At 39.0% G+C, this 27,057-nt stretch overlaps 1 protein-coding gene across 6 annotated transcripts in view; it reads left to right on the top strand.

Moving 5' to 3' along the window:
* LOC133556203 (trinucleotide repeat-containing gene 6A protein-like) overlaps window positions 1-27,057 on the top strand; it is a 108,365-nt gene that overhangs the window by 72,709 nt on the left and 8,599 nt on the right. For 4 of the 6 annotated variants that reach the window (XM_061905899.1, XM_061905897.1, XM_061905898.1 and 1 more), the window contains 16 exons: window positions 1,795-1,974; window positions 2,063-2,229; window positions 2,592-2,669; window positions 5,078-5,239; window positions 8,423-8,563; window positions 10,616-10,732; window positions 13,208-13,354; window positions 13,416-13,541; window positions 14,620-14,794; window positions 14,857-14,997; window positions 17,689-17,847; window positions 17,911-18,051; window positions 19,277-19,384; window positions 19,454-19,684; window positions 24,208-24,278; window positions 25,710-25,849. In XM_061905899.1, the coding sequence (XP_061761883.1) occupies window positions 1,795-1,974; window positions 2,063-2,229; window positions 2,592-2,669; window positions 5,078-5,239; window positions 8,423-8,563; window positions 10,616-10,732; window positions 13,208-13,354; window positions 13,416-13,541; window positions 14,620-14,794; window positions 14,857-14,997; window positions 17,689-17,847; window positions 17,911-18,051; window positions 19,277-19,384; window positions 19,454-19,684; window positions 24,208-24,278; window positions 25,710-25,849 (2,284 nt within the window). The remainder of the gene's footprint in view (window positions 1-1,794; window positions 1,975-2,062; window positions 2,230-2,591; window positions 2,670-5,077; window positions 5,240-8,422; window positions 8,564-10,615; window positions 10,733-13,207; window positions 13,355-13,415; window positions 13,542-14,619; window positions 14,795-14,856; window positions 14,998-17,688; window positions 17,848-17,910; window positions 18,052-19,276; window positions 19,385-19,453; window positions 19,685-24,207; window positions 24,279-25,709; window positions 25,850-27,057) is intronic. The other 2 variants (XM_061905900.1, XM_061905901.1) reach the window with 2 other exon arrangements.

The following is a 27,057-nucleotide window of genomic DNA, read 5'->3' as shown; positions in this document are numbered from 1 at the left end:
AGACTGCAAAGGCAAGATACTTAATGTTGGAAATGAGAAACTTTTTTTTTGTTTTGCAAATAATCATGAACTTAGAATTTAATGGCAGCAACACATTGCAAAAAAAATTTCACAGGGGCATTTTTACCACTGTGTTACATGGCCTTTCCTTTTAACAACTCTCAGTAAAAGTTTTGGAACTGAGGCAAATTTTTGAAACTTTCCAGGTGGAATTATTTTCCATTCTTGCTTGATGTACAGCTTGAGTTGTTCAACAGTCCGGGGTCTCCGTTGTGATATTTTATGCTTCATAATGCGCCATACATTTTCAATCAAATTATATATTACAAATAACCTATTATTTGGGCATTATTGACTACACTAAAAATTTGACCGTCAAAAAAATACTTTTCTCAGCGAAACCGGACGTTGTGATGACGTACGTACGTCCGCTGGCGAGCTGCATCTTTCTCTGCGCACACGAGTGACGTAGCTCAAAGTCATAAGACGCATTCAGGTTGCATTTACGTTTAGACTGAAGTCACGTTTTAAAAGATCGGACCTCCTAATGTGGCCCAAATCTTGGTGCGCAGCGTAAACGGGGCTTTTGTTGGAGTAAATTTGTACATTTTGGGGTGTAAATTGGCTTCAGTTTTGGTGAGTAAAAAGTGGGGAGTGATGCTCTTTTCTGTATGATGCGCATCATGCATTTGTATATTTTAGGAGTGTCAAACTGGTTTTAATTGAGGTCCACGTCGCAGTTATGTTTGCCCTCAGAAGGCCACTTCTAACAGCAAATGATATTATTACATAATTGCCTATGCATTTATTTATTTATTTTTTTACGTACAAAAATTTAAAAATAGTGAATTTTACGGTAAAAAAAACACCTGACAGTTCAGTCGCAAAAAAATTACCGTAAAATTTTCTGTATTTTTTTCAGCATGTTACTGTAAATGGAAAAAAACGGTACCACTGTTTTACACGGTACAAAACTGGCAGCTAAGTTGACAGAATTTTACAGCATTTTTTTTTACCGTAAATATAAAACTGCATGTGTACAGTAGAATTCTGGTAATTTACCTGCCGGGTTTTACCGAAAAAAAACTGTACTATTGTCTATAGCAAAACAGTACCACCGTTTTTTACAGTAAAAACTGGCAGCTCAGTCACCACATTTTGTGGTCAAAAACAGTGGTACTGTTTTTTCACGTACAATAAAATGCTGTAAAACCACAGCAAATTTTGTAGTCACTGTAAAATATATGTATTTGACAATTTGATGAACAACTTGCTTTGAAATCATAAGTCAATCAGTTAAAAAGTATTTTTCTTGTTTAACTAAAACCTTGTTTGAATGTATGATCATATGTTTGTTACATTGTAATTTTTCTCTTAAAAGGATATGCGATTGCATTCAGTGCATGTATTTTTTTTGTCAAAATGGAAAAACCTAGTACATTTAGTATGAAAATATAAAGTACTTTAATGACGCATACTATTTTCAGCCTTTCAAGGTCCTAATAAAGTGTTGTGGCGGGCCAGATCAGGCCCCCGGGCTTTGAGTTTGACTGTGGTGTAGGTGACAGTTGATGATTGCTTGTGGGCGTGCCTTCTGACATATATTCTATATGTCAGAGGGCGCCCCATGAACTGGCCTGTTTTTACTGGCATCTCCCCAAACAGAGAGTAAGAGGGCCCTAAGACAACTTCTTACGTACACTGATGACAACCTTTAACCTCACCTATGACAGTGTGACCTAGCCTTATGAATGTTGGACCACTTTCATGGTGTATCTTTGTGCCATCCTTCAGGCTGGGGCGAGCCTTATGCTCAGCAGAAAGAGTCTTCTTCATGGGGGGAGCCCATGTCTGTTACCGTGGACAATGGAACGTCCGCCTGGGGGAAGCCAGTGGACAGTAACCCTGGCTGGAAAGAACCCACCCGGGACAACAGAGAACCTGCATGTGGATGGGAAGGCCGTCATAAGTCTGGTAGGTCTGCACAACAAGGCCAGAGTATAGACATGACACCATTCCTCGTTGAAGCTGTGCCTTAGTTTTTGCCTTCCTTCCTCACCAGGTCTAGGTTCGAAGCCAATGGAGACCTGGTGTGGAGAGGAGGTGTCTATGAGTAACAGTTGGGACCAGGAAGAGGAAGTAGAGATTGGCATGTGGACTAACAACCCACATGACAACAGGTCACATGACCAAAACACCTGGCACTACAAGAATCGAGGATCCAGCAAGGTTTGTTCTCCACAGCCTAGACAGATACTGAAAATGGTGTGTGTGGGTGTGGGGGTGGGTGAGTTTGCGTGCGTGCGCGCAGATAGAAGTGTGTGTGTATGTACATAACTATGCAAAGGAGCATGTGCGCTCATTTTTTGGTGTGAGTAATCTCCGTTTATACATGCTTAATCAAGGTTTTGTGATTATTTGAGTTAAAGTGTTAACTTGAACAGCCCAAAATATATAACATTTCAAGTCTGTACTGGAATATAGAATGAATATATGTATTTTGTCCATTTTTCACAGCAGTAATGCAAGGATGTGAGACTTTTTATTTGCTGTGGTGAACTCCATTTCAAACACATTTCTCTCTGGTTCAGATGATGAAGCCAATCAACAAACCAGATGAGCCATGGATGAAACCCTTCATGAACCAGTTCAACAACATGAGCTTTTCTGTAAGTTTTTAATCACAGTGTTATGTTCTGTACAAGCAGAAACACAAATCGCCATCTAATGATTTACTGTTTTTGCGGACTATAAAGCGGTGCGCTCTATTGTCTATATACTGGTGCAGTATATAAGTGGCACCCACTAAATTTTAGGAAAAAATATATTTTTCCATAAATAGCTGCAGATACACACGTTTTGAAATGAGTTCTTTACACAGAAATATTTCGTAATTTTTTTACATACCTCAATTGTTTCCAAACGGTTTTTGGAACAAGGCAGTAAAATGGCTGATCAGACAAAACAGGTCATGGACCCACTAGCTGCGCAAGCTAGCTTTCCAATCAGCTAAACAGACTCAATAACTCCACGGTTACGTTTTGGTGAATTTTACTGAGGATTTGTGAAACTGAAACGATACAGAAAGAATACCATTGTAAGTTAATAGTACTAACACAGACACTCTTAAATGTGTTAGCATATTAGCTAATGCTAACGAAATACACATATGCATGAAAACACTCCTACAGACATCGCACATGGGACGCTTTAGTAAGTAAGAATTGTTTTAGTTACGTTGTAAAACTTAGAAACGTTCCTTGCAGTCATGATTGAAGAATCTGTATGACTAGCAATGCTATGGAGGATAAAAAATTGTAAAATTTTCCTGTGAGGCTGGTATGTCTCCCGATTTATTTTGTACAATTTTCCATTTTGTCAATTTGTGCGTTCTAATTTTTTAAGTTGTTCTCGATTTATTGTTACCACAGCTGTGACTATTTAAGTGCATCACTTTCTAATCCAATCAATCAATCCAATCCAATCCACTTTTTTATATAGCACATTTAAACAAGAATGTTTCCAAAGTGCTGCACAGCCATGTTAAAAACAATATTAAAAACAATATTATGCTCCACCAATGACTGAATAAAAAACAAAGTATGAATATAAAAACAATATAAAAATGAATTTGATTAAAAACTATTTTAAAGGGTAAAAGCAATTAAAACAGTAAAATAGAAATCAAAACGTATAAAAAACAGAGGACAACAGAGGAAGAGGACCACACAACTCACATAGTGTTAAAAGCCAAAGAACAAAAGTGGGTCTTAAGACGGGACTTAAAACACTCCACTGTGGAATCAGTTTGAACATGGAGGGGCAGAGTATTCCAGAACATAGGGCCGACCACAGAGAAGGCCCTGTCTCCCCTGGTTTTAAGTCTCGTCTTGGGCACCACAAGCTGGAGCTGGCTTTCGGACCTCAGAGCGCGCGCAGGAGTGTAAATTTGGATGAGGTCCGAGATATACTGAGGTGCCAGTCCATGTAGAGATTTAAAAACAAACAGCAATGTTTTAAAATAAATTCTAAAATTAACAGGGAGCCAGTGCAAACTCTGAAGAATTGGGGTTATATGCTGGCATTTCGTGGCCCCTGTTAAAAGTCGTGCTGCCGCGTTCTTGACTAACTGCAACCAGGAGAGAGCTTTTTGGCTAATGCCAGCATAAAGTGCATTGCAGTAGTCCAGGCGACTTTAAATAAAAGCATGCACAACTTGTTCAAAAAGGTTAAAAGATAAAAACGGTTTTACCTTTATTAAAAGACGAAAATGATAAAAACACGATTTTAAAACGCCATTGACTTGTTTGTCAAGTTTAAATCGCTGTCTATAGTGACGCCAAGGCTGGTGACATCCTGTTGAAAATTGCAGCCTGACGAAGACATTTTCCAAACCGGTCTGTTTGATTGTGCCTGCGAAGTTTACATTAAAATGATTAGAAGGACACAAGTGTTGCTGGTGTTAAGTACACATTTTGCCGTGCACCTCTTTATTTTGGTTTTATTTTTTTTGGAGAGTGCTTGTTTTTCCTGTATTTTGTCCGTTGTAAAACTTAGAAGCATTGCTTGAAGTCATGATTGAAGAATCCGTACGAGTAGAAATGCTACGAACAGTTAAGACAGAGCGGCATTTGTACTTCCTGTTCGAAGCTTCAAATAGCAGGAAGCACTCTGTGAGCGAACTCGTCCAAAAGATGGCGCCATAACACAAACAATAACACACCATTTCAGTGTATTTGCTTTGTTTGAAAAACAAAACTATTTGTGTGAAGTAAAATACTTAAATTAGCTGCACCGTTTTGTAGGCTGCTGGGTCCAAAGTGTAGGAAAAGAGTTGCGACTTACAGTCTGGAATTTATGGTCTTTATTCCCCTATTCTTTGGTAAGCCTATCCAGACTGACAATTTGTTCATCCTCGCCCGTTTTTTTCATGGCCAGTCAGACGCAGCATTGGAACTGCAGATAGGAGTGGCTTTAATTGACTAATAATTGACTCCCAACACTTTGATCTCTATTTATAAACCAACCAATTATTGTGTTTACAGTTTCTTCTCATGAATATGTTGTCCTTCCACAGCGAGACTCTCCTGATGACTGCATGAAAAGTGGGGCAGGGATGGTGCAGGACAAGCGCATGGACTCCATGGGAGATTTTAACGGCATGATGGCCAAGATCCCCGGGTCTCAACACCAGCTTTCCAAAGAGTCCAACATGGATCGCAGCTCCTATTATGACAAGGTAACACCGAAAAAGACCTTTGAGCAATTGTTCCAAAGAACGAGTATCAAGAGATATTCCATCATTGTTGGACGTTTCCTGCTAGCACTTCACTGCGCCCCCCTGTGGCTGATTTAACACACTCCTCCACCCATTTTTCTTTCAAACAGATTTATTTTTTGTACTTAGAAATTCATCCTCTCGTTCTCTTATGAAAAGCTTTGGTTTTTGCTCGGGCTGGGCGATACGGCTGAAAACTGTATCAAAATATCAGTGTCTAATATCAATAATTACTGATATTTTTTAATGACTTATGGAAAATAAGGACAAAGCTATATAAAATGTAACATTTTTATTTGAAATGCACCAGTATATAAGCCACACCCTCTAAATTTTAGAAGTCAAAATGTATATTTTCCATATGTTAGCCACAACGGCTCATATGATACATAGGTTGAGAAATTAGTTATTTACTAGAGGTGGGAATCTTTGTGCACCTAACGTGTTACAGCGGGTTCGCATGTTTGTGCGTGGATCGTTTCCCCAAAATGCAGACGGAACTCCGGAAGCAGCGTGCAGGTAGGAAAAATTTTTTATTTTCATAAATCAGGCAATAAAACATGAACAGAAAAGCGTCCCGATTGCACAGGAAGCTAGGGTAGAGCTTACCCCAGGAACGAGAAGTTAGGATAACCGAGTGTGACGAAAGGCAGGAATAAATAGCTCCCTAAATATTGCCCGGGAGCAGGTGAGCGTCCCAAACACTAATCAGAGGCAGGTGAAAATAACCACGAAACACAAACACAAGGGTGCTGAAACAGAACTAAGGGAGTTTTAGACTAAAACAAAACATGATCCGGGCAACAGATCATCACATCACAAGTCCATTAAGATTAGGATTCAGGAGCTACAATTTGATTGATGCAGCTTTAAATTATTTTTTTCTTTTTTTCTCAATAAGTTTTAATTCTCGTCACATTTATTAAATGTGTGTAACTCTGGAACATAAGTGCCCTAAAATAAAGGAGCTGGTAGCATCTCTCAGAGAGGTGGCTCGTTGCAGTCAGACAAATTTTAGAACGGTCTGCATTACTTTATTTACAATAAATACATAGATTATTGACGTTTACTAATCGATTCTATAATCATCCAAGTCCAAATTGCGATGCATCTAAAAATCTATTATTTTCCCAACTTTTATTTACATAGAAATATTGTCTAAATGTTTATTTATATACTTAATTGTTTCCAAACGGTGTCTCTAAGACGGCAGTAAAACGGCTGATCAAGCAAAACAGAAGTCATTGTCATGGACCCACTCGCTGCGCAAGCTAGCTTTCCAATCATCTAAACAGACTCAATAACTCCACAGTGATGTTTTGGTGAATTTACTGAGGAATTTGTGAAACTGAAACAATACAAAAAGAATGCCATTTTAAGTTAATAATACTAACACAGACACTGGTAAACGTGTTGGCCTGTTAGCTAGCTAGCGACGCTAGCTTGATTACATTATGATAGCACGTAAATGGCAATGGTAAATGTGTTATACTTGTATAGGGCTTTTCTACCTTCAAGGTACTCAAAGCGCTTTGACACTATTTCCACATTCACACACTGATGGCAGGAGCAAGGTTGAAGTGTCTTGCTCAAGGACACGACGAACGTGACTCGGCTGGTAGAAGTTGGTGATCGAACTAGGAACCTTCAGGTTGCTAGCACGGCCCCTCTCCCAACTGTGCCATGCCGTCCCCCCGCGTACAAATATGCATGAAAACACTCCTACAGACATTACACATGGGAAGCTTTATAAGTAAGAATTGTTTTAGTTATATAGTAAAACTTACAAACGTTGCTTGGACTGATGATCTAAGAATCCATGGGGGCAGAAATCCTATGGACGACTTTACTTTCGGTTAAAGTCAAAACCGGAAGTACATTTTCAACTCGCAGCACCTGCAGTTAGCAAACGCGTCCAAAAGATGCCGGCGTAGCACAAACAATAACACCTATTCAAAGTGTTTGCTTGTGTTTTTTCTAACTATTTGTTTTATTACTGTCGCCAGTGAAGAAAAAGCCATAAACTAGCCGCACCGTTTTATAAGCCGCTGGGTTCAAAGCTTAGGAAAAGGAATTTACTGTAATTTTCCTGCGATTATAATACCTCAGCTATCGAGGTAGAATATAAATGTCAACACAAGCATTGAAAACATTCAAACAATATAAACAAAATAGTAAAATCACATTGAACACTTAACAATAAGCTCTTAAAAATAAGGAATATGTAAGAAATGCTTCATAAAATGTAAGAAAATATTGCAAAGTGAGAAAATGTAAGCAGAGAAACCTGAGAACTACTTTCTGCAGCTTTATTGCCAGAATGTTCCTGTGTAACATTAATTTGCTCTGTGATTTAACTATGGAAATATATTTTTGTTATGCAGTATTTATTTAAGTACATTTTTTTTATGACCTATGGAAAATCTGGAGCAGGAGGATAACACATTTTATTTTGAAATAAAACCATCCTCTGATTATAATCTCTCAGCTATCTTAACAAAAATTTCTTAAAAATAAGGAATATGTAAGAAATGCTTCATAAAGTGTAAGAAAGTAGTGCAAAGTGTGAAAATGTAAACTTGGAGAAACCTGCGAACATTTTTTTGCACGTTTAATGGCAGGAAGTTACAGCTGTGCTCTAAAGGGTGAGTCAAGGTGGTGTGGTATTAGCGCTCTTGCCTTGCATCATATACAGAGCACATTGGTCTGACTAAGGTCCCTTTGAAAACATCCAAAAACTGCCAGGGCGAATTTCCCTCTTATCTACAATTTTTTCATTTTGACTTTCTCTTCTTACTCTATGCAGAGAATGATAGTTGATACTGTCACCTGACAGGCTGTTATCAGTGATCACTTCCTGCGTTGCGCGTTTTTTTTCTTTGATTACGATATCGATTACATATCTATTGCGATATATATTCATATGGTTTTATCGCCCAGCCTCAGTTTTTGATAAGTCAGCCTTACTGCTTTGCTGCTCTTCCACTCATTGCTGCTTGCTTGACACTCACCTTGGTCCTACAAGATTTTTGCTTGAAGGTCTCCACCCCGCTCCTTAACGACTTTCTCCCCCCCTTCCCCTGCTCCCACTTTACCCACTGTGCTCGCCGTCCGTCTACTGTGCACCTGGTCTTGCTTCTGCAGCTGTCGGTTTCCCTCCCTGCTTCTGACCAGCACTGCTCCAGTCAGAGCATGAGCATTTCCCCTTCCAACTGTGCTCAGCTTGCCCCATGTCATCACTCTGAGACATCTCCTGCCCACTCTAGTGCTGGTGTTTCTCAGCAGGTGAGTGTGGGCGATGTCTCGTATGTCTGCCATGTTAACACAACTTTTACTCATGCAAACTACCGTATTTTCCCAACTATACAGCCAATCAGTATTTAAGCCGCACCCACTAAATGTGAGAAGATGTTTTTTTTTCCATATATTCTCTGCACCAGAATATAAGCCACAGATATATACACTGTGAAATAAGTTTACTCAAAATTATTTTGTTAATGTTTATTTTCATACCTTAATTGTTTCCAAACGGTGTCTGTAATACAGCAGTACAACGGCTGATCAGACAAAACACAAGTCATGGTCATGGAGCCACTAGTTGCGCAAGCTCGCTCTCCAATCAGCTAAACAGACTCAATAACTCCATGGTGATGTTTTGGTGAATTTACTAAACTGAAAGAATGCCATTGTAAGTTAATAGTACTAACACAAACACTCGTAAATGTGTGAGCATATTTGCTAACGACGCTAGCACGTACAAATATGCATGAAAACACTCCTACAGACATCACACATGGGACGCTTTAGTAAGTAAGAGTTGTCTTAGTTATATTAAAAAACTTACAAATGTTGCTTGGATTGTTGAATGAAGAATCCATAAGAGTAAACACTCTATGGACGGCTAGAAGACAGAACGGCACTCGTACTTCCGTTTGAGAGCTTAGTCTACTTGAAATTCTGGAATTTACAGATATGTAAAAAACAATAGCAATTTGAAAAAAATAAAATTCAGTTTTTCCGGTGGTAACAGATACTCGTAAACATGTTAGGATATTAGCTAATGTTAACGATGCTAGCTTCATTACATTATAATAGCATGTACAAATATGCATGAAAACACTCCTACAAACATCACGCATGGGAAGCTTTAGTAGATAAGATTTGTTTTAGTTATATTGTAAAACTTACAAACGTTGCTGGGAGTGATGAAGAATCCATACGAGTAGAAACGCTGTGGATAGTTTTATTTTTAGTTTAAGGCAGGGCTTGGCGATATGGACCAAAGCTGATATCCCATTATTTTTAGGTTGCATCGCGGTACACAATATATAACTGTATTTTAAAACAAGTATTTAGTTTTAACACCACAAAACTGTTGCCAACAGGGTTCTCAAATTACTTTTTAAAAATAATTAAATTGAAGTTACTTAACCACAAAAGTAATGTATTTATTCATATAATTACTTTCTATTTCATGTAATTACTAGGGAAAGTAATTGATGCATTACTTTAAAAAAACTTGAATGTCATACAGTTAGTTTGTACCTTTAGCAGTCGGCACTGCAGCGGCTGATGGTCGGCTTTTTTGTTGAATCTTTTCACCAGCTTGAGTTACCTCTGGTTAATTAAAAAAGGAACAGGAGCTACGGTGCAAGCACATCGGCTGTGCGCAAAGGTGTAATGTCTGAGCATTAGCTAATATGCTAGCACCTCTACTGCAAGTGACCAAAGGCAAATCAAAAAATGGCGGTATCGTCTCAAATATCGAAAGCTTTCCAAAAAAAAAAAAAACAAGAAGTGCATTTTCAACCTGCAACACCTGCAGTGAGTGAAGTCGTCTAAAATATGATGCCATAGCACAAAGAATTACACACCTTTTCAGTGTATCTGCTTGATTTCAATGGAAACTACTAAACACAAAACATAATGGCCGTCAGCAAGGAAAAAAATCATAAATTAGCCCCGACTCTTTTATAAGCCACAGGATTCAAAGCGTTTGGCAAAAGTAGCGATTTATAGTTCAGAATTCAGGGTATAACTGTGTTTTATTTGAAAGCTTGTAATATTTTGTTACTATGCTTATTTCATCTGCTTAATTTACTCACTATTTTGAACTTGGTTTCTTTAGTTGTTAGTACAGATGCTTGGTTAAAAGTAATTATACTTTTAATCGAAATAAGCCCTTGTATGAAATCATTTCATCATCAGAGGATTAGTGTTGGGCGACACCAGCCCAAAGGAAGTATTTCACGATGAATAACGAGATGTTTATTTTCCACTGTTTTTTGGAGTTGTTTTCTGTTATGACAAAGTCTTCTTCCTATTTTGTGTGCCTAGAATGTAAACTCTATGTTGGGTAGCAGCAGCTTAGCACAAGGCCGTGGTGGACTGCACTCACAGCTCCCGCATCCTAACTATCGTAACCAAGTGCCTCCTCCCATCCTCCCCCCTCAGGTATACCACCCATAAGCCCTGAAATCTAGTGGCCTTTCTTACCATACAAAGATAGATTACAGACTTAAAGGAGAACTGCACTTTCATTCACAATCCTTATCTAAGACAAGAACACATTTTATTTTTTTCCATGCATTCTAAATCATAAATAAATGTTAGCAAAAGTCAACTAACAATGGAGCCAAGGGGAGTCACTCTTTTTCCCCTATAAAACAATCTTTAATTGCCTCCAATATTCATAACAGGTGATATTTACTTTTTTTGCTAATATTGATTTCACATACACATCACATTTGCTATTCCCTGCAACAACAAACACTAAGCATCATGTAGCAGTATTGCTTAATGCTGAGCAAACTATAAACATAATAAAACAATCATTGACCGTACAATGTCTGCTCTCACTGGGATAAAGACGGATAGAATGTTTATATTAGATTAAATAGTACTTTATTTATATCTTCCACTTTATATCAACAAATCATTATAATCCTCAAAGGGTTAAAAAAACAAGCGTCCTTTCATGTCTTTCTGGCCATCTCCGGGTATAAGTTGGATGTCAAAGTTGACCAACTTGTGGCTTTATGTCCACAACTACTATCCAGGTGAGAGACATGATTTATAATCTAGAGTTAACTTTCACTAACTCAGAGGCGATGCAGCAGCTAAATATCTCAATATAGCAGTATAAGCTAGTTAGCGCTCTGTGACAATGCGCCACTAAAAATTGTTTGTCTGCGTTAGAACTTATAATAACAATATAGCTTATATTCAGGTTACAACATGTAATTGGAGTGTTGTTGGCACTTTTTTGACGTACACTGCACTGCATCTGGAAAGGACAACATTTTATGTTACAGCCTTGTTCTAAAATGGAATAAATCAATTTTTGCCCTCAAATTTCTCCACACAATACCCCTTAATGACAATCTCCAAAGGTTTTATTTTGCAAAAGTATTATAACTCAAAAAAAGTTTTAAAAAATCACATGTACACACGTTTTCACAGCCTTTGTTCAATACTTTGTTGGCAGCGATTACAGCCTTAGAGGAATGGGCAAAACTGCCCAAAGATAGGCATGCTAAGCTACTGGCATCATATTCAAAAACACTGGAATTGCTCCCAAAGGTGCATCAAGTATTAAACAAAGACTGTCAATACTTACCTACATTTGGATCAATTTGCAAAACATTAAAAAATATATTTTTTCACATTCTAATTATGGGGTATTTTGTGTAGAATTTTCTGGACAAAAATTTATTTTGGAATACGGCTATAACATACATGTGACCACATTTTATGTGATCCGCGAAAGCCTGGAAATAATAGGCGTTAATAAAATGCTTAGTCTTTTCTCACTAAGGGACGGCGTGGCGCAGTGGGAGAGTGGCCGTGCGCAACCCGAGGGTCACTGGTTCAAATCCCACCTAGAACCAACCTCGTCACGTCCGTTATGTCCTGAGCAAGACACTTCACCCTTGCTCCTGATGGTTGCTGGTTGGCGCCTTGCATGGCAGCTCCCTCCATCAGTGTGTGAATGTGTGTGTGAATGGGTAAATGTGGAAGTAGTGTCAAAGCGCTTTGAGTACCTTGAAGGTAGAAAAGCGCTATACAAGTACAACCCATTTATCATTTATCATTTAAATATATTTGTTCTTTCCCCTTTAACATAAAAAGTCATGTACTGCATGCAATTGCATATATTTTATAATGCAATATTATTAAAATCAAAACATTATATTATCATTTATTTTAAAAAAATGTTGTTAAAATAAAGATAAATACTGTACTTATGATTTTAAAACAAATTTTAAATCAAATTGTAGACTGTAAAATCGACAATAGATTTTACGGTTAAATTCTGCCGACTGGCTTTTTTAGCGTAAAATCAACTTTGGTACTGTTTTTTTCCATATATAGTAAGACACTGTAAAATATTGTTGTTTTAATGTTTAATGTTTTTTTGTTTGTATTTGAAAAAAAAAAAAAAAGGCAGCTCTGTTGCTTGAATTTTACCATTAAAAACAGTGGTATTGTTTCTCCATTCCATTTATTCAATTTTGTATATGCTGTAAAAAAGCCACTGCTTTCACCGTAAAAATTCTGGTGACTGATCTGCCAGTTTTTAAAGTAAATTTAAAACATTTTTTTTGCAGTTAATGTAAAAAATATATTGTTAATGTATTATGTTAACTCATTGTTACAAGCGGCCCTCTACCATAACTGATGTGGCCCTCAATGAAAACCAGTTCGTCACACCTGCAGTATAAGATAACAAACATGTAGGATGCGGATCGGAACTTCATGGGGAATAGTGTTCTCCCATGATCTTCATTGTTAGCTACCTGCAGACTTAAAATGCATAAAATATAAAAACATGTCTCATATAAGGATTGATAATAAGAAGTGCAGTTCCCATTGTGACGCTGCAACTGTTTCAAGATGAGAACTAAAAGTAAACATGCATGTTCTCAGGTGCCTCCATCCCTGCTGAAATACCCAGGAGGCAATGGAGCCCTCAACCCTCTGCTCGGCCCTCAGCAGGTCGCTGTGCTCAACCAACTCTCCCAACTCAACCAACTCAACCAACTCAGCCAGCTGTCTCAGCTCAACCAGTTGCAGGTAATTTCCAAAGGAATTAAAACATTTAGATTGTGTGCTCATTTACATTTTGTCTGTGCAGCGTCTTCTCCTCCAGCAGCAGCAGCAGCAGCAGCAGCAGCAGCAGCAGCAGCAGCAGCAGCAGCAGCAGCAGCAGCAGAAGGCTCAGAGCCAGAGAGTCATGCCTGTGGGACGACCGCCTGATCAGGTTTGCTTTTCTCCACTCACTATACCAACTTTCCCGGACGATACAAGCCACACCCACTACATTTTAGAACACTTTTTTTTCCATATATTTACGCAGCAGACTATAAACCTCAGATATGAGTATACATTTACACTGAAATGTTTTTTTTTTTACATACCTTAATTGTTTCCAAAGGGTGTCTGTAACACGGCAGTAAAACGGCTGATCGAACAAAACAGAAGTCATGGTCATGGACCCACTAGCTGCGCAAGCTAGCTCTCCAATCAGCTAAACAGACTCAATAACTCCACAGTGACGTTTTGATGAATTTACTGAGGAATTTGTGAAAGTGAAACGATACAAAAAGAATGCCATTGAAAGTTAATAATACTAACACAGACACTCTTAAACGTGTTAGCATGTTAGTTCACGTAAACAGCACTTTTTAGCACGTAAAAATGAGCATGAAAACATTTGCTTTAGTAAGTAAGAATTGATTTTTTCATATTGTAAAACTTAAATGTTTTCTTGGAGTGATAAATGAAGAATCCATATGAGCAGACATGCTATGGACGAATAGAAGACGGAGCGGCACTTTTACTTCCGGTCCAAAGTTTCGTCCAAATGAAAGTCCGGAATTTACAGAAATGTATAGAACAATAGCAATTTGAAAACATTTTATACATTTTTTTGGGTGGTAACTTAGACAATTGTTAACGTGTGCAAATATGCATGAAAACACTCCTACAGACATCACACAAGGGACGCTTTAGTAAGTAAAAATTGTTTTAGTTGTATTGTAAAACTTACAAACGTTGCTTGGAGTGATGAATGAAGAATCCCTACGAGTAGCAACGCTATGATGAATGGAAAACAGAACAGCAATTCTAATTGCGGTTCCAAACATTCACCCAGCAGCACCAGTAGTGAGTGAACTCGTCCAATGTCTTTGCATGTGTTTAATGAAAACTATTTGCATAAAATCCATAAATTAGCAGTACCGTTTGCTAAGCCAGAGGGCTCAAAGCGTAAGAAAAAGTAGCGGCTCATAGTTAAGTATTAAGGTGTATTTTCTTAACGTTTTGCATCTACTTTTCAGATGCGTCCTATTGGTTCATCTCCATCCATGATGCAGCCCCCGCGACACCTGGACCCTTCTCTGCTGAAACAGTCCCCGGCCCTGAAACCGTACCTGGAGAACTACTTGCCCCACAACAGTCCTGACCTGCAGAAGGATGCTTCCTCTCTCGGATCCTTCAGCAACTTCCCTTTAAGTATGTATGAAAAATATGTCAATGATACAACTGTAATGTCATAACCTCCACTCCTCCCCCAGGCTTGAACTCTAACCTGAATGTATCCCTGGACTTGGGTGTTGGTACTACTGCTGGTGGAGCTTTGGGCTACAAAGAGCCACCCCAGTCCAGACTGAAGAAACTGTGGGTTGCTGACCCTCTGGAGCAGAACAGCAAATCAGGTACGCAACTCTCTGACTCTACATGATGTACGACTCCAGCACCGTACTTGAAGGGGAACATTATCACCAGACCTTTGTAAGCGTCAATATATACCTTGATGTTGCAGAAAAAAGACCATATGTTTTTTAACCAATTTCCGAACTCTAAAAGGGTGAATTTGGCGATTTAAACGCCTTTCAATTGTTCGCTGTCTGAGCGATGACCTTTCACCCGTGACGTTACAACAGGAAGCAATCCACCATTTTCTCAAACACATTACACACACCAAGTCAAATCAGCTCTGTTATTTTCCGTTTTTTCGACTTTTCCGTACCTTGGAGACATCATGCCTCATCGGTGTGTTGTCGGAGGGTGTAACAACACGATCAGGGACGGATTCAAGTTGACTTACGTGGAGTGTGCATCGATTAGCACGGCATGCTAATCGACGCTCACATGCTATTTAGGCTAGCTGTATGTACATATTGCATCAATATGCCTCATTTGTAGCTATATTTGCATCCAGCCTTTCCCTCCACCCACATTTAATGCCAAACAAACACATACCAATCGACGGATTCAAGTTGCACCAGTGTCAAAAGATGCGAAAGTCCCTCGTTTGTTCTGCACATTTTACCGACGATAGCGATGCTACGACAGAGATGTGTGGATATCCTGCGACACTAAAAGCAGATGCATTTCCAACGATAAAGTCAATAAAATCACAAAGATGAGTTTTGTTGATGTTGTCGACTTATGTGCTAATCAGACATTTGGTCACGTCCTTACTGCCAGCTAATCGATGCTAACATGCTATTTAGGCTAGCTGTATGTACATTTGTAACTATTTTGCATCCAGCCTTTCCCTGCACCCACATTTAATGCCAAACAAACACTTACCAATCGACAGATTTAAGTTGCTCCAGTCGTCAAAAGATACAATTGTTGGTTAGAAGGCGATCGCTGAATTCGTCCGCGTTGCTTTTGTCCGTCGTGATATGGCTCAATAGCTTAAGTTTCTTCTTCAATTTCGTTGTCGCTATCTGCCTCCACACTCCAACCATCCGTTTCAATACATGCGTAATATGTTGAATCGCTTAAGCTGCTGAAATCCGAGTCTGAATCCGAGCTAATGTCGCTATATCTTTCTATTCTATCCGCCATGTTTGTTTGTATTGGCGTCACGCAGTGGCGTCACACAGTGACGTCACAGGAAAATGGACGGCTGGATTTACAGATAGCGAAAATCAGGCACTTTAAAGACTTTTTTTGAAAAATAGAGTAAGCCACTGGAACTGATTTTTATTGGTTTTAACCCTTCTAAAATTGTGATAATGTTCCCCTTTAAATGAAACTGCTCCTAAAAGTATCTTGTTGCTGTGCAATACTAACATATTCAAGGTATATAGTAGACTGTCACTAGTAACTAGCTGGAAACTGGTGCCTTCATCGCTAGCTAAAAACTGCAGTGTTTATCGCTAACTGACAATTGGCGCACTCATTGCTAGCTAAAAATTGTCGCATTCATTGCTAGCTGAAAATTGGCGCACTCATCGCTCGCTTAAAATTGGCGCACTCATCTCTAGCTGAAAATTGGTGCAGTCATCGCTAGCTGAAAACTGGCGCACTCATCGCTAGCTGTCAATGGCGCGCAAATCGCTAGCTGACAACTGCCGCACTCATTACTAGCTGACAATTGGTGCAGTCATCGCTTGCTGACAATTGGTGCACTCATCGCTTGCTGACAATTGGTGCACTCATCGCTAGTTGACAATTGGCGCATTTATTGCTAGCTGACGATTGGCGCACTCATCACTAGCTGAAAATTGGAGGCATTCATCGCAAGCTGACAATTGGCGCGCTAACCTCTAGCTGAAAACTGATGTGTCAATCGGCGCCAAGTATCGCTACACTCATCGCTAGCTGACAACTGGCGTGCTAATCTCTAGCTGAAAACTGATGTGCCAATCAGCGCCAAGTATCGCTGCACTCTTTGCTCCCTGACAACTAGCGGGTTAACTGCTTGCGTGCTAATTGCTGGCTGAGTGTTGACACACTCCTCGCTAGCTGAAAACTGCAGTGTTAATTGCCAGCTGACAACTGGCGCACTTAACGCTCGCTGTCAATGGTGCGTTGATCGCTAGCTGACAACTAGCGCACTAATCGCTAGCTGAAAACTACAGTGTTAATCGCCAGCTGACAATTGGCGCACTCATCGCTAGCTTACAATTGTTAAAGTTAAAGTACCAATGATTCTCACACACTAGGTATGGCGAAATTATTCTCTGCATTTGACCCATCACCCTTGATCCACCCATGGGAGGTGAGGGGAGCAGTGGGCAGCAGCGGTGGCCGGACCCGGGAATCATTTTTGGCGCACTTACCGCTCTCTGTCAATGGCACATTAATCGCTAGCTGACAAGGGATGCACTAATCTGATGTGCCGATCGGAGCTAACGATTGCTGCACTCCTTGCTGGCTGACAACTGGCGTGTTAATGGCGACCTGACAACTAGCGGGTTAACTGCTTGCGTGCTAATTGCTAGCTGACTGTTTGCACACTCACACTAGCTGGCAACTGTGGATCCAAACGCTAGCTGAAAACTGGTGTGTTAATCAGAGCTAACGATGGAATGGTTTTCTGCCTAAAAGCATTTTGGGCTTCATTCTGCTCTCTGACCATTCTTCTCTTTTCCGGTTTTATCCCACAGGTGCTATTTCGTCAGGCATGCGTCTGGAGGACTCCTTTTATGACTTCCTTCCACCCCCTTTAAGTCCCGCCGGCCAATCAATGGGCTCGGTGGGTGACGGCTGGCCGCCCCGTGCCAACTCCCCCCTCCCCCACGGAAACACAGTCACCTGGCCCCCAGGTAGGCATGCTTGGATATTCTGCCATGCCGGAAATAGGTTCTCACGGCTGTGTGTATGCGCAGAATTCCGACCCGGAGAACCTTGGAAAGGTTACCCCAACATTGACCCTGAGACTGACCCTTACGTGACTCCTGGTAGTGTCATCAATAACCTCTCCATCAACACCGTCCGTGACACAGACCACCTCAGGGACAGGAGCAATGGTAGGTCACATAAAAAAAAAAAAACTAGAACTTTATTTTCCTACTACAGAATGAGTTTTCAGTACAACCTGTCCAAGAACAGACATGTAGGACAGGAAGACTGGTGGAAGCCATTCAGAGCCTCTTTCGCTGCTGTGGTCTCACTGGGGTGTTTGCCAAGAGGGATCTCAATTGTAGATAAGGGGTCTTTTGGTTAGGGCGAGCAAACAAATTCCAGTTATCCGTTCTGACTCTTAAATTGATCATCATTACGCTTTACAAGATGTTGTCCGGTTTGCGATTTAGTCCAGAAACCACAAAAGGGCCCACAGCGCTACCATCCTTGAATCATTGTGGCACCTTTTTGGTACAGCTGCCAGCATATTCCAAATGTGTGGATATATCACGACAACTCTTACGCCAGTCAGCTAATGCAGGGTTTGAATGTATATATATGTATGTATATATGTACATGTATAGTACAGGCCAAAGGTTTGGACAAATCTTCTCCTCATTATTTGCATGACTATTTAAATTGTAGATTGTCACTAAAGGCATCAAAACTATGAATGAACACATGTGAAGTTATGTACTTTACAGAAAAAGGTGAAATAACTGAAAACATGTTTTATATTCTAGTTTCTCTTTAAAATAGCCACCCTTTGCACTGATTACTGTTTTGCACACTCTTGGGATTCTCTCAATGAGCTTCAAGAGGTAGTCACCTGAAATGGTTTGGAGCCCCTCCCTCAAAAGAAAATAATTTTTGCCTTGGTGCCTTAGAATATGAGCCCTCCTTTAAGGCAACACTTGCCTTGACTTTAAAAATTTAAAAATTTGAGGCCTGCAAATGTCCTGTTAATGATTCTGAATATGTAGATGTCTTCAATGTCCTTGACTGAAAGAATCACCAGGCACAAGACCCTCCATTTCTCCCAAGTGTCTAGCAGCAAACCTTCCGTCAGGACTGGCAGCTTCCATCCAAACACAAGCTTGCTGTCTTTTGCACAAGTACACTTACTTTTCAGCACAAACCCGTTTAAGATTAGACACACATTGTACAGGAACAGTCTTTATCTCGAAGATCTTGTCAATTTTGTTGAGGGGGGGGTTCGATAAATTCCATTGTTTAGCTCTTGGACAAGAGGCAAGACAATGAAGCAAAGCAGGAGAGATAAGAGAAGCCTTGGTTGAGGGCCATACAGAACATGAAATCCATGGCTCATCACCCCTCTGTTTTGCTCAGGGCCATCCTCATCACTGAACACCACGATGCCTTCTAACAGTGCCTGGTCATCCATTCGTGCCTCCAGCCACAGCGGTTCCCTCACCAGTACAGCACAAAGCACTTCAGGTAGCCTTTCTTCTTGGAACTTAAATTTCTACCCTTTTTCCTTGGGGTCAAAATTGTTTGTCCTTGCAGCCAGATCCAGTGAGTCTAAGTGGTCTCCCAGCGCTGGTTCCGTGTCTAACTCCTCTCTGGCCCACGAGCTGTGGAAGGTCCCCCTGCCTTCTAAGGCGCTGTCTGTGGCGGCCCCCTCCAGACCGCCACCTGGCCTCACCAGTCAGAAGCCCAGCTCCGCCTCCTCTGGCTGGGATGGCTCCGCCCTGAGGCTGGGTGGGTGGGGCTCCACTGACTCCAACTACGCACCTGGTGAGACACACAGACACACCATAACTTGCAAATATTAAAATAAAACTTCAATTTGTTTTTATTTTTCAGAATTGGTTGTCTAATATAGTTTTTATGTCAACATTTTTAATTCATAATCAGTTTTTGAATTTGGTTTGTGCTGTATATAGCAGTGTTATTTTAATATTTGAAATAAGTGGCCATCTTATTACATACTCACCAACTGAACAAAGATGTTTATTAATAGGTAATGAGTAATTGTATATCATAATGTGTCAGAAAAGGCAATTCTGCTCTTTAAAGAACGCTTGGCATCAGCTGTAATCGTACATAATCTACCATTTTTATCATGGCTTCTTAAAGGGGAACTGTACAATATACACACTGCAAGTATATATATAAAATGTAGTAACAGACACCTTGATAACAATATGTAATATGTATGATATACACACTGTAAGTATATATATAATGTAGTAACCGACACATTTATACCAATATGTAATATGTACAATATACACACTGCAAGTATATATATAATGTAGTAACATACACCTGCATAACAATATGTAATATGTACAATATACACACTGCAAGTATATATATATAATGTAGTAGCAGACACCTTCATAACTATGTAACAGGTTTTATATACACACTGCAAGTATATATATATATATATATATATATATATATATATATATATAATGTAGTAACAAACACCTTCATAATATGTACAATATACACACTAAAAGTATATATATATATTGTAGCAACAGACACATTCATAACAATATGTAGTATGTACAATAGACACACTGCCCGTATATATATATCATGTAATAACAGACACCTTAAAAATAATTTGTGATATGGACAATATACACACTGCCAGTATATATATAATGTAGTAACAAACACCTTCATAACAATATGTAATATGTACACTATACACACTACACGTGTGTGTGTATATCTGATGTGTATATATATATATATATATATATACACATATACACACACAGTGGGGCAAAAAAGTATTTAGTCAGCCACCGATTGTGCAAGTTCTCCCACTTAAAATGATGACAGAGGTCTGTCATTTTCATCATAGGTACACTTCAACTGTGAGAGACAGAATGTGAAAAAAAATCCAGGAATTCACACTGTAGGAATTTTAAAGAATTTATTTGTAAATTATGGTGGAAAATAAGTATTTGGTCAACCATTCAAAGCTATCACTGATGGAAGGAGGTTTTGGCTCAAAATCTCACGATACTTGGCCCCATTCATTATTTCCTTAACACGGATCAATCGTCCTGTCCCCTTAGCAGAAAGACAGCCCCATGTTCCTTCACAGTAGGTATAGTGTTCTTGGGATGCAACTCAGTATTCTTCTTCCTCCAAACACGACGAGTTGAGTTTATACCAAAATGGATACATGGATGTTACAGCAGAGGATTGTGAGAATGTCATGTGGTCAGATGAAACCAAAATAGAACTTTTTGGTATAAACTCAACTCGTAGTGTTTGGAGGAAGAAGAATACTGAGTTGCATCCCAACACCATACCTACTGTGAAGCATAGGGGTGGAAACATCATGCTTTGGGGCTGTTTTTCTGCTAAGGGGACAGGACGATTGATCCGTGTTAAGGAAACAATGAATGGGGCCATGTATTGTGAGATTTTGATCCAAAACCTCCTTCCATCAGTGAGAGCTTTGAATGGTGGACCAAATACTTATTTTCCACCATAATTTACAAAAAAATTCTTTAAAATTCCTACAATGTGAATTCCTGTATTTTTTTTCACATTCTGTCTCTCACAGTTGAAGTGTACCTATGATGAAAATGACAGACCTCTGTCATCATTTTAAGTGGGAGAACTTGCACAATCGGTGGCTGACGAAATACTTTTTTGTCCCAATGTGTGTGTGTGTGTGTGTGTGTGTGTGTGTGTGTGTATGTATATGTATATATTTATATATATATATATATATGTATATATGTATGTATATGTATATATATATATATATATATATAACAGACACCTTCATACCAATATGTAATGATTTATATGCACACTGCAAGTATTTATACATTGTAGTAACAGACACCTTCATAACCATGTACAATATACACGCTGCAAGTATATGTATAACATAGTAAAGGACACCTTCATAACAAAATGTTATATACAATATACACACTGAAAGTATGTGTATGTATATATATATATATATATATATATCGAATGTAGGAACAGACACCTTCATACCAATATGTAATGTTTTATATCCACGCTGCAAGTATGTGTGTGTATATATATATATATATATCATCTAGTAACAGACAACCTTATAACAATATGTAGTAAAACCCCGGCCGAGTCATACCAAAGACTATAAAAATGGGACCCATTACCTCCCTGCTTGGCACTCCGCATCAAGAGTTGTAATTGAGGGTTAAATCAACACAAATGATTCCCGGGCGTGGCACTGCTGCTGCCCACTGCCTTCCTCACTTCCCAGGGGGTGAACAAGGGGATGGGTCAAATGCAGAGGACACATTTTGCCACACCTAGTGTGTGTGTGACAATCATTGGTACTTTAACTTTAACTTATGTACAATATTCACACTGCAAGTATATGTATAATGTAGTAAAGGACGCCTTCATAACAAAATGTAATATATACAATATACACACTGAAATTGTGTATATGTATAATGTTGTAAAAGACACCTTCATACCAAAATGTAATATGTACAATATACACACTGCCAGTATATATATAATGTAGTAACAGACACCTTCATAACAATATGTAATATTTACAATATACACACTGCAAGTATATTTATACAATGTAGTAACAGACACCTTCATACCAATATGTAATATGTACAATATACACACTTCCAGTATATATATAATGTAGTAACAGACACCTTCATAACAATATGTAATATGTACAATATACACACTGCAAGTATATTTATATAATTTACTAACGGACACCTTCATAACAATATGTAATATGTTTTATATACACACTACAAGTATATATATATATAATGTAGTAGCAGACACCTTCATACCAATATGTAATGTGTTATTTACACACAAGTATATATATAATGTAGTACAGACACCTTCATAACAATATGTACAATATACACAGTGCACGTATATATATAATGTAATATATTTAAATGTATGTGTACATCTTTTGTAAAAGAAAATCGTATCATTATGCAAATTACTTGATGACATCATGGTGACCACGCCCATAACCACACCCCCACCGCCACAGGTATCTTGGCAGTTCAGGGGAAACCCTGTACGTCATGGGTGTCAAACTCTGGCTCGCCGTGTAATTCAATTTGGCCCTTGAGGCAATATCAATTTAGCATTAGAGCTGGCCCGCCGGTGTTAAACAGCGTTGGTGCCGCTGTAACACCGCATTCACCGCTAATACTCATACTTGTCAACCCTCTTAATTTTCCCGGTGTACTCCCGAAGTTCAGTGCCCCTCCCGAAAATCTCCCGGAGTAACCATTCTCCCGAATTTCTACCGTTTTCGACCTGGACAACTATATTAGGGGCATGCATTTTAGGCACTGCCTTTAGCGTTCTCTACAACTTGTTGTCGCCTCTGCTTTTCCTCCATACTAACAGCGTGTCACATAATATTTGTGGCTTTTACACACACACACACACACACACACACGCACAAGTGAATGCAACGCATACTTGGTCAACAGCCATACAGGTCACACTGAGGGTGGCCGTATAAACAACTTTAGCACTGTTACAAATATGCGCCACACTGTGAACCCACACCAAACAGGAATGACAAACACATTTCGGGTGAACATCCGCACCGTAACACAACAGAACAAATACCCAGAACCCCTTGCAGCATTAACTCTTCTGGGAGACTTCCAGCAAACTTACCAATAATTAATGTTTTATTCATGCATTTTCCCTTGCTACTTCAAGGCTTGAATGTTTGGTTCATTCATTATTGTTATTTTATTTTCAAATTTATTATTAGCCTGTGGAAACAAATTGATATTTACCTAAGAAGATTGCAAATAGAAAAAAAGGCATAAAATTTTTATTTAAATGTTATTTGATATGTCATTGATATTTTTTTCAATTATTATTATTATTATTTGGAACTGGATTTTGTATGTCACTAAAGTTATATAAGCCTTGCTTGTTCAATATTTAATGCAAAACTTGTTTGGGTCCCTATTAAAAGGTTAATTTGTTCAACCTTGGCCCGCGGCTTTGTTCCGTTTAAAATTTTGGCCCACTCTCTATTTATTTGAGTTTGACACCCCTGTTGTACGTGGTCGCCCGCTTCTGTCAACATGAATTTGAGATCCAAAGAAGTAATTTTTGTGAAAAAACAATCCTTTTGTCAACATGAGTTGTATTGTCACCTTTGCCATAATCCATACGCACACAGCTGTTCTGAGAAGAAGAATAAAACAGTTTGTCCACTTGTTTTATCATGACGTGTGTATTTTGTTTTCTAGGTTCAAGTTGGGGCGACAGCAGCAGCTCAGGGAGAACTCAATGGCTTGTTCTCAAAAACCTCACACCTCAGGTACACGCCCCTAAATATAATGCAACTAGAGATGCATGCGCTAATCTGTCGGACACCGATCAGTATCTGACGTTTTCCTTGTAAAAGTATGCAATGGCCTATGCCGATTCATGCTTTTTATGCTGAAGGCCGTATTTATTTTTGGTCCCCCGGGTGACAGAGGATTCCTTTGTTTTGATGATTATTAACTAAACTACAGTTCCTACATGTTTTAGGATGAGGCTGAACATGCACACCGAGTAAGAGATAGCAGGAGCAGACAAAAAGGCATGCTAAACTAGCTTGAAACAACAAAGATACAAGTGCTTAGTAAAGTTTAGGAAATGCAGAAAAGAATTAGATATTAATAAGAAATGATGGGTAATGTCAACACCAAGTTTAGTATCAATATTTGTATTTTCAAAAAATAGTTTTTTGTTGTCAATGTTTACAAACTCAGAGATTAATTCCCTGGACAGAAGATTTTGAGGTAAAAAAGCATAGCATTTAAGGAGTCGTAGATAGTAGTTTTTACTTGTTTAGTTATTGTGTAGGGATGTACTCGTACATATTTTCGGCCTCAATACAAATGTTTTGGCATCAGATCCAATTTTCGAGTCCTGATCCGATATCTTAACGATAAATAAAAAAAATGAAAAAGGTTTTATAGGAAATAATAGAGACGATTACTACAATTGGTTTAAAAATTGATTATTGATGCAGCTTTATTTCATGTACATGGATGCAGTTTTACAGTTTTTTTTCGTTCCGCTTTCATGAAGACAAGAATATAAATTGGTGTATTACCTGATACCGATGACTTGCATTGATTGGAATCAGGACAGTAGTGCTGATAACGTCCACATTTTCAAATGGAGGAGAAAAATATTCCTCCTTTCTCTCCAATACCACATGAAAGTGGTTTCTTTTTGCCATCTTATTTGTCCAGTTTCCATACTCCTTTTTATACACTTAACAAGAAATACATTGACAGCAAACTCTGTAGCTTGCTAGCTTGTGCACGCCTGCTTTCTGAGACTCTTATTTTGGCAGCGCAGGCAGGATGACCCAGCACTTTTATTGTGACAATAGGAACTGTGCAGTCAAGCTTCAGAGTTTTGGCGGAACATACGACGCAAGAGTCTGTGGAAATAAAAAGTTGTTCTCGCCTTCCTGTCGGTCATTTTTTCTTAATACTGAGCTCGCATCAGCCAGCGCCATCTCACAAGACCCTCGGGTGCAGTGTGAATGTCAATCAAGTGACGAAAGTTACATCTTGGTGAAGCTTGATGATCGCACATTTTTAGGTAAATTTTTTTAATGCCTGCCTGAAGATCGACGTAACGGGTACCCCTGTGTTACTGTCGGTACCTAGCAGAAAAATGTACGGTAAAATGTGAACGTTATTTGTAATAGTGAGCATCTTCAATAAGACTGTGGTTTTCCTCCCAGATTGACGGCTCCACTCTGAAGACCCTGTGTATGCAGCACGGCCCTCTGATCACATTCCACCTCAACCTGCCGCATGGTAACGCTGTGGTCTGCTACAGCTCCAAGGATGAGGCTGCCAAGGCCCAAAAGAGCCTGCACATGTAAGAATTTCCCCTCTTGACACAATATCACAGCTGCCTTGAAATCATTGGTTCATTTCTTATTCATGGAACATTTGTAAGGATTTAGAGTTCACCTTGTCACACCACTTTAATCCTCAAGAGGTGATGGTGAGTCACCTACATTTGTAACACACATCATTTGAATAATGTTTTCTCCTTTGTCTGCACAAAAAGAGATGAAATATGACGTGTAACAGGGATGCTACTTTTACTCACACTTCTACCACCAAAGGAAAGGTTTTATTTCAAGAAATCAATTACTGAAAGGGACTGTTTGCAAACTTTACGGGTGTTGTAAGCATTAAAGCTTTTAGTAGGTAATGACATAAACTACATCGTATATAGCATTAGTAGCGTTGTGTGTTGGATAGCTAAGGATAGCAATTTAGCTGACGCTAGTATTGAATGTAAAGTATTTTCGTTCACCACATGACTTGTTAGTTGCTTCTTTTGTCTCATGGACGAGACAAACATGAACACAAAGCTAATTCCTAATAGCGATGAGCAACTATTATTCACTATAATGAGTGATTGGGAAAATATAGACATTTTAAAAACACGTAGCACATTTTCCCGACTATAGAGCGCACCGGTACAAAAGCCAGACCCACTCAATTTTAGAGGGAGGAAATATTTTCCCTATATATTAGCCGAACCAGACTATAAGTCGCAGATACAGTATATATGTTGTGAAATGAGTTATTTACACAGAAATATTTTATAAATGTTTATTTACATACCTTAATTGTTTCCAAACGGTGTCTGTAACACGGCAGTAAAACGGGTGATCAAACAAAACAGAAGTCATTGTCGTAGATCCACTAGCAGCACAAGCTAGCTCTCCAACCAGCTAAACAGACTCAATAACTCCACGGTTACGTGAAAGTGAAACAAAATTTTTAAAAAATGCAATTGTAAGTTAAAAACACTACCAGACACTTGCAAACATGTTAGCATTTTAGCTAATGCGAACGACGCTATCTTGATTACATTACGATTATGAAAAAACACCTACAGACATCACACGGAATGCTTTAGTAAGTGAGAATTGTTTTAGTTATATTGTAAAAATTACACACGTTGCTTGGAGTGACGAGTGAAGAATCCATACTACTTGTAACGCTATGGACGACTAGAAGACAGAACAGCGCTTGTATTTGTGGTTCAAAGCTTTAGACCGCAGTAAA

This window comes from Nerophis ophidion, linkage group LG07, assembly GCF_033978795.1.
Source record: "Nerophis ophidion isolate RoL-2023_Sa linkage group LG07, RoL_Noph_v1.0, whole genome shotgun sequence".
Taxonomy (NCBI): domain Eukaryota; kingdom Metazoa; phylum Chordata; class Actinopteri; order Syngnathiformes; family Syngnathidae; genus Nerophis; species Nerophis ophidion.
The sequence above is the reverse complement of the archived record's forward strand: the minus strand, read 5'-3'. Positions and strand labels throughout refer to the sequence as shown.